Genomic DNA, 8,769 nt, shown 5'->3' with positions numbered 1-8,769 from the left:
TGTTTATTTCTTTAAAAGAGACAATGTACCATGTCCAACATGTAAATTATTAAGACATTATTACTTGGATATCAAAATACTGGCTGTAAACATGTGTAGTTTTAGTAGGGTAAAGTCCTGAATGCAAGACTTTTACTGCTATTGCAATATTGTAATATTGATTATTTTACTCAAGTGAAATATCTCATCACCCTCATCAGCCAGATGTTTGTGAAACTACTACTACTACTACTACTACTGATAATAAGAATTATAAGAATAATATTATTAATACAATAATAACAATGAGCTTTATTTGTACAGCACTTTTATCAACAAAGTTACAAAGTGTTTCTTAAAAGGATAAAACGACAATGAAACAACAATACGTGTATTGCCATGCGACAAGTATCAACCAACAGCAAATGTGACATTAAAGATATTACAAAAAAAACGTGAATGTTTCGATGTTAATCTTTGTTTGGACAAAGGCGCGAGTTAGAAAAGGGGCGTGGCAGCTGGTCGTCTGCGGGCACATTCAGGGTCTGGTGGAGAATGGGAGAGCGCAGCGCTGCAGAGGGCGGAGGAGGAGGAGGAGGAGGAGGAACTACGGGTGGAAAAAAAGTTAAAGTAAAAATGGCTTCCTTGTCTTTGGAGTCTACAGAACAATCCGAAAACAGCCCAGAGGAGCCGACGGCGCCGGAGCCCAAAGAAGAGAAAGATGCGCTCCAAGTTTCGGAGCAGTTACTCCAAAGTTTCCAAAAGTCGGCTCTGAGTTTTTCCACTGACCAAGTAGCATGTCTGTGCGAGGCCCTTCTGCAGGCGGGCAATGTGGATCGCCTGTGGAGATTTCTATCCACCATACCGCCTTCGTCCGAGCTGCTACGTGGCAACGAGACCATGCTGAAGGCGCAGGCTCTGGTGGCCTTCCACCGGGAGGAATTCAAGGAGCTGTACGCCATCCTGGAGAGCCACGACTTCCACCCGTCGAACCATGGGTTCCTGCAGGACCTGTACCTGAAAGCCCGCTACAAGGAGGCGGAGAGGTCCCGCGGCCGCAGCCTGGGCGCAGTGGACAAGTACCGGCTCCGGAAGAAGTTCCCCCTGCCCAAAACCATCTGGGACGGAGAGGAGACCGTGTACTGCTTCAAGGAGAAGTCGCGGAATGCCCTGAAGGAGTGCTACAAGAACAACAGGTACCCCACCCCGGACGAGAAGAAGAACCTGGCCAAAGTCACCGGGCTGTCCCTCACACAGGTCAGCAACTGGTTCAAGAACCGCAGGCAGAGGGACAGGACCCCGTCCGGCACCCACAGCAAAAGGCAAGACCCTCCACACTGCAGACACAAGTCAGACCAATCTTTTAGGTTCAGGTTCGCATGACAAAGACAGTCAATAGTACCTAGGCGACAGATGCCCTAAACTGTCCCTCTTATTGTAAGAGCTATAACTTCATGTTGTGTTTTATAACTGGGGTCACTCAGTAGACCCGCTGGAGGCCACGGATCAAACCTTTATGGGGATGAAAGCCTACAGGCCGACACAGGGGGCCTACTGTAGGACGATGCACACATTAAACCTTTAAGTAACAAAGCCCACAACTAATAAAAGACAAGGAAAGGGAAACAAAGTAAGAGGATGGTTGAACAGAGGAGCTGACTTTTGACAGCAGTGAAGCCACACAGGTCTGAGACCAAGAGCATGTTGCTTTGTTATGAAATGTGAGCTCCAGGCGGCCAACATGGCTCAAGTTTCCTGAAAGCCTGCACCGCGGCTCAGGGCCTGCAGAGCCGGGGTGACTCGGGTTAACGGCAACCAGCTCATTCTCGTGGAGGGAAAACCCTCTCACAGAGGCCGATATCTCTGAGTGATTGTTTCTCCAATCGGAGAGGAGGCAAGCTCTGAGGAGATAAGAGAGAATAAAGACTTATCTTATCACACTCGAGGGTTTTGTGGTGGTCTGCAGAGAGGGGATCTGCATGAACGACCAGGGTGATGTATACTTTCTAACTTGACGGCCGTGGGGCCCTGAAAGAGTTTCTAGGAATCTGTCTTTCTGTCTTCAAAGAGAGTTTCTACTGATCCACTGCAGAATGTGGTTGGTTTAGTTGAAAGAAGGGAGGACGGTGCATAATGATAATAACAACAGTGACCGGTTGGTGTCTCTTCCAGCATATACCACAATCTATCCACTGAAATATCTATTCCTCCCAACGGAAGGCAAACAAGAAGAACATTTAGATTGTTAAATTGAATGTGAAAATGCACAGAAGTTCCATTTACTTTTATTTTGAAACGGATGATACACATTGAAAATGTCATAAGTTTGTTTTCTAAATAGTTTGGTGACTAATAATGGATGTTACCATTACATCTACAAACCGTGTCACACAAAATACTATACTACAAAAAACATTCAATAATCAACATTATAGTAGCCTGATCAAATATTTATTTATTTATTTATTGGTCTAATCAGCAGAGATGGGGCATATATATATATATTATAAAGTGTAAACATAGCAGAGTTGTCTAAAAGACAGATATTACATTTAAATGACTATTCAGTCATTGAAATATTTTGCCCTGAGTATCAGTTGTTAATTTGTTTTCAGACACGAACTCAAGGAAATGTCCGTAAAATTGGGTCTGGACATTTTCCGGAGTTTGCCATTTCCAGGAACATTCAGACGAGGGGTGGTGCCTTGGTAGAGCGCCCACTCGCTCGCCCTGTATATCCTGGAGATTTTCATCTGCCTTGGGGCTGAGCAATCCTACACTTGTATATGCTTATTCCCCCAAATTCCTATCTTGCAATGATGAAGAATCCTTAAAAAATTAGCTTGATAAAGATCAGGATTCCTCTCAAAATGTATTCACATTTACCACGACCAAGACCTATATTTGAAAAATCTTTCATGCAAATCCCTCAATAACTCTTTAACAAACCCACAGACAAACCAAACCAATCCAATCACATAACCTCCTTGTGGTGGTCATGATAATCAAATTGCTCTGCCACCCTAATGTCATGAGCTCAAAGCAATAAAAGGGTAAAAAAAATGTGCTCAAGTTGAGCTCTGACAAAAGGATTGAGCCGAGTATGCAGCACTCTAAAGCCGAACACATTCCCCTTTTTATGTGACCTATTTGTTTTTCCTCCATTTCAGTGAGTCTGATGGAAACCACAGCACAGACGATGAGGCGAGCGCCATGGACGACACCCCCGACAAGCCTGAGGCTGCTGGCTCTGCGGCTTCCATCATCTCCCTCTCTGCAGTCCCTTGTAGCACGGGAGGCCAGCTCATCCTCAACGGCTCCAGTGGCTTCCTCACGGCCTCCCAGCCATTACTGCTCAACGGCAATTCCCTGATCTCTAGTACTGGTGCTGGTGTCATAATCAATGGGCTGAGCTTGGGGGATTGCCAGACAGTCACACTGAGTCCCGTCACAGCCAACCCTCCTTTGATACTTAACGGGGCTCAAGTAATAACCAAATCTGGTATCGGTGTGCAGCAGCAGCAGCATGCCATTTCTGTGGCAGAGCAGGTATCTGCCATGGAGGCAAAGACGGGCAGTCTTCCATCAGTTGTTTTTAGCACTAACACCACAACAGTGTCAAACCCTCCATCCATAATCTCTCTTCCACTGCAAACCAAGACGGACAGTTGCAATGTAATAGATTACATCGGTGTGCCTGAATCGGAGGGCTGCAGTCAGACAGTATCTTCCTCCTCCTCTTCATCTTTATCCCCTTCTTCGCCCACTTTGTCCTCCCCAAACAGTCTCCCTTCGCTTGTCTTAACACAGAACACCCAGGAGTCCCTCGCTCTACCAGCCTCTCTGTCGTCTGCAGGCATGGTCATCTCCAGCTCTGCCATGCCTCTTTCAAGTCAGCACGGGGAGTATCTTGTGTTTGCCGGCTCCCAGTTAAATCCCTCTAGCTCCGTGGTTTCCACCAGCAGTTCCACCCCTCAGGTGTTCTCTTTGCCCCAGGTTGTGCCTTCCATCCAGGGTATACCCGTATCCCAGCTGGTCCAGCACTCTTCAGGAGCCCAGGTGTCGCAGTGCCCTCAGTTGGTCCCAGTATCGCCCCTCACCCCTTCAGCTCCACACTTTCAAACCCCACAGACAGTGAACACAGGCAGCAGACTGGCGCAACAGCAGCAGGATGCTCCAATGACCCTGCCTGAAGGTGCCACTAATATAGTCTCGATCTCACAGCTCAACAACAGTCAGCTTCCACAGCGAATAGCACACCAACTGGGGGACCAAACCACAAACTCCACATCCAGCAAAATCCACGTCCCTCAGGTTATTTCCATCTCTTCCCCAACTCAAGTAGTCCCAGTCCCCCTGTCCAAAGGCAACACACCGACACAGCTCGTCCCGCTCTCCATGCCTCAGCTGGTCCCAGTCTCCTCCATCCAAACATCCTCCACCATCTCTTTCCCCCAAGTGGTACCTGCCAGCCCCTCTCTCTCCATCCCCTCTGCTGGAGTGCCCTTACAGATCCTGACTTCAGCTCCTACAGCGGGAGCGATCGCACAGGGTCCTCTCAGGATAAACCAGCTGCGGCCCTATCAGAGCGTGGGGCCCCCAACCAGCATGGGCCCTGGTGTGCAACTCCTCAACTCTGGGATCATTCAGCTGCCCTCTGCTGCTCCAGGTAAACTGAATTCAGATGTAAATGTTGCAGAACTGAAACCATTATAGGACAGAAAAAATAAACCACCAACTGTTTAGATACACAATGAAGCCTTTCAATTATATATTTTTTAAAGCAAAACTGCTCCAGCCTCACAAATATCTCAAAAGGTTTGTTTTTCTTTGTCATATGTGACACTGGTTACCTCTAGGATTTGGAATACTGGTCATAAAGCAAGTAATCTGATGACATGAATTTAGCTCTGGGGGATTATCGCATAATGAAGCGTGGTGCATCCCTTGTTTGAATGTTATTACACAGTCTTACCTGCTGTCAATCTATCATTTGTCACAACTGTAGGTAACCTTCTCCTCGGTGGAAGCCCCTACCTGAGTGTCCAGCAGGGCAAGCTGATTCTCACCATCCCAGCAGGCATCCAACTTACCAGCTTGCCCCTGAAAGCTGTTCCAGACACTCCAACCGTCTCTACTAACGGACTGAGCCCCGCTCTCGCCCTCTCCACCCCTCCTATGGCCTCCCAGCCATCAACCACCTCAGGACAAACCCCCAGTGGCCTCACATTATCTCCTCTGAACTTCATCAACTCCTCTCCACCGTACTATGCCCCAGAGACTGGGCTGGCAACCATCCAGTCACCTGCCGTCCCCCCCCCTCATACGCTGGACCCTTCGGTTGCCTCCACATTGCCAAACACTCTCATTCCAGAAAGCATGCTCACCCTCAGTCCCATGTATAGTGGAGTCACACCCAACAGCCACTTGTCCCAGCCGGCGTGGAGCCCTGTGCCCCTCTCCACATCCGCCAGTCTAACTCTGTTTGATGTACGCGGCAAGGGGGACTTACCCGTAGACCCGGCTTTGTTGGGCCTCCCTGGAGGAGAGTCGCTGCTCTTGGGCAGCCCCTCTCCAGAGCAGGACGTGGAAGCCAGCTCACCACTGGGGAACCCAGAGGATATGGATGGGGACTCCAAGATTCTCACCCAGCTCCAGTCTGTCCCTGTGGACGATGAGCTGGGCTTGTGAAACACACGTGCATCGAAAAGATGCAGCATACAGAAGGGTACAGACCCTGCCATTTGTTTTTTTTAACGTGATTTTATTCCATCTTGTCAACCCTCAAAGACTTAAATGTCCTTTACAATATGCCGAGGTTCTGACGCGTACAATGATGCCCTCCCGGCGGGGCCTGATGCCATCATGGCCTATGCTGGCACTTTTGAGACAAACCCTCTGCAGCTCTTTTTTTCACATGGATGTGCCGGGTTGTATGGCATATTCACCTGCTGGTTAACATCTGAATATTCTTCTTTTAATTTTTTTTATCGGTATGTGCCTTACATGTTGTCAGATCCAGACAGAAGAGCGGACACACGAGTCAGCTTGCTTTAAACAAAGCATCATGGCTCTATCAAGTCTGTCAGATCTTCTTTGCAGTTTTGTGTACTGCAAACAAAGCTCAGCTGTCCTTGGAACAAGATCCCTGTTTTTTTTTTTCCTCTGGCAGTAGAAGTAGTTCATTGAGGATCCAACAAGATAACTATCCCGGACTGTCTGGCTAAGGAACAAACCGTGAAACAGTTGCCTGCCTGTCCAGAGGTCAAGAGATTCAGGAGTTTATTTTTTTCTTTTTGTTGCTCACAGCCTGAACACATTGTTCTACCAACACTCCAGGATTATAGTGAAAGATCATATTCTTCACAAGCGGAAGTGAGCTGAGTTGGTTGAACTTCATGTGAATCGGCGGAAATTTGTTTTCTTTTAACTATAATTACTGAACAGCCTCAAGGGCTGTACAGTGTTTTATTAATACATGTTACTGAAGTCTGGGTTTAAACATGCAGCCTATTTCCATTGAATCAGTAAACTGTTTTAAATGACTCTCGCAGTTTTCCAGTGAGAACGCTGCTCTCTAAATATACCACAGGAAATAAAAGGGTTCATACTCTATGCAATGCATGTTTAGTACTTTATAGGACACTAAGTGGCACAGTGGCTGAGTCAAAAAAGCCAAGTGCACTCGGGAGATGAAATGGAGCTTTGAAATACTGGTCTTTTAAATGAAGCGCGACGGCGCATTACACTAAAACGTTTGCTGTGATCCCACTAAGTGACACTTGTTGTCAAATGCATAGAAAATCTGTCGATATTGATAAGTGCCTTATTCTAAAGCTTACAGGTTTGATGTTTTAAAAAAAAAAAATCTGAAATGTTTGGATGTTTTACGTACACCCACATTTCTGTAAAAGTTTGATCTCCAGTGAAACATAATGTGACAGCTTTGGTTGCATAGTCAAAGCTCGATCTCCTTTTTGTATATTTTGCACATTTCATTCACACGATGTTTACGTTGTGTTGCCGTGATGTTATGACAGTGGTACAACTTTAATTCGGTTTGGTAATGTCCTACTGTTTCTTAATTGGACAGTTGTAATCCCTAATTGGATGAATTAGTTGAATCAGAAAACAGAAGAATGATTTCCTGATGAAATCTGTGGTAAATTGATTCATTCTATTGAGTTCTACTGTCATAACACAGGTAGCGGTCAAATATTTGGCCAGTTATGGTACACGAAAAATATACTTCTAGTTACAGTAATGGCTTATGTGTTGTTGTTGTTGTTTTTTATTGGTATGTTTGTTGTGTTTGTCTTTTTGTACATTTAATCTATTTAAAGCATTTATCAATCAGTTTTTGAGTTTTAACTAAGAAAATGAGTCATTGGGGAAAAAAGATGATAGGAAATGATATTCATTTTCACTTGGAACGTCACATTGTTGTGCAAACTGAGGTTTTACAATCTCAGACTACAGGTATTAAAACAATGTTTGAGGTCATTAATACTTATTTTGAAATGGGTCATCCCCCCAGTTGCCTTTGGATAGCTAGTTAAATGGCTCCGACAAATCAAATGTAGTTTGAATTTTACTGAACAAATTCTTTTAAGGGTAAAGGGAAATGTGCTCTTTCATATATGAAATATGGTAGCTTGCGTTTGTTTATACGAGCCATCTCTTGCCAAAGTATGTTGACATTAAAGACAGTGAGGGCACATGCACATTTGTGGCCCTATTTGTTTGTAGTGTGACATTTACTCTCCTTCCTCACATGTAACGTATATGACTCCCAGTGTAACCAAAGATTTTGTATGTTGATCAACTTTTTTTATTGATAGCTATGAAAGGGATCATTCGTGTCTGTCGTTCAAGGGTTTAGTTTTCTCATTTTTGTATTCAAATGCATTCTATTTTTTATATCATATGATATTGTAATAAACTACATTTAAAAGATGGCTGTGTGTTCACAAGTGTGAATTATTGGAGGTTTACTTTCCTTCTAATTTGGTAAGAACATTTTATTCAAATGCTTTTTCTATCTGCTTTGTGAAACCGCCATGCCAGTACAATAGCAAAGGTCCAAAATGGTTGTGAGGGTCTGTGAGTATGTGTTCGTTCCAGAGAGGGAGGGATGAATGGGGTGTTGTCACAACCCTGATGGTCTCATATTACCTGTGATTTGATTCTGCCAGGGCACAGTGATGATGAATAATGACAAACACATGCAAGCCACAATGCTCCGCAGAAGCTTCAGACATCGTCACACAGCCAGGTTCGGTTCAAATTGCATCTCGGGGCTTTTCTGGACCTCAATCCACTTTCCACCGCAATGATCTTCACGGCCGAGCAAGGTGGTCTGTGTGTGCGAGGTCCTACTGCAGAGCAGTTGGATGGATCGTCTTCCTGGCTTCCTCTGCGCTCTCCCTGCTCCTTCCCTCTCTCTCGTCCTCTTGCCCTGGGGAACTGGAGCGTGTGCTGAGGGTGTACCCATCTAAACTTCAGATGTAGGCTTGGACCGCGCTACACCTTTTTGGGCTTCGCTATATTCATTCACTTCCTAAAAGGGAATAAAATCTCGGAAGCAAGAAGAGAAAACTAGCAAATATTCACATTTGACAACCTGGAATTGGTGCATTTTAGGCAATCAGTTATCAAAAAAACAAGAGTAGTTTAGTTTCTAGTTCTAGAAATTATGCTATGCTAACCTCTGTATTATTGGTTCTAATGGACCAAGGATAACTCATTGATTTTGGAGAGTTAAATCTTCATGATGCAATGCTGTGTTAA

General features: G+C 45.1%; 1 protein-coding gene across 1 annotated transcript; it reads left to right on the top strand.

The window, feature by feature from the left end:
* Positions 1–547: 547 nt before the first annotated feature.
* Positions 548–7,937, top strand: six5 (SIX homeobox 5). The gene is made up of 3 exons (XM_035623901.2): positions 548–1,301; positions 3,150–4,648; positions 4,988–7,937. The coding sequence occupies exons 1-3, from the start codon at positions 616–618 to the stop codon at positions 5,668–5,670; spliced, it is 2,868 nt and encodes a 955-aa protein (XP_035479794.2). The 5' UTR covers positions 548–615; the 3' UTR covers positions 5,671–7,937.
* The last annotated feature ends 832 nt before the right edge of the window (positions 7,938–8,769 follow it).

Source organism: Scophthalmus maximus, chromosome 11 (assembly GCF_022379125.1).
Source record: "Scophthalmus maximus strain ysfricsl-2021 chromosome 11, ASM2237912v1, whole genome shotgun sequence".
Lineage (NCBI taxonomy): Eukaryota > Metazoa > Chordata > Actinopteri > Pleuronectiformes > Scophthalmidae > Scophthalmus > Scophthalmus maximus.
This window is presented reverse-complemented; position numbering and strand designations above follow the sequence as displayed.

Excerpts from the sequence above, each read along its gene's own strand:
- six5 (XM_035623901.2), top strand. The coding sequence starts at position 616 with ATGGCTTCCTTGTCTTTGGAGTCTACAGAACAATCCGAAAACAGCCCA. Across the intron at positions 1,302-3,149 it reads TCCGGCACCCACAGCAAAAG|TGAGTCTGATGGAAACCACA; the intron begins GCAAGACCCTCC and ends CCTCCATTTCAG. Across the intron at positions 4,649-4,987 it reads GCTGCCCTCTGCTGCTCCAG|GTAACCTTCTCCTCGGTGGA; the intron begins GTAAACTGAATT and ends TCACAACTGTAG.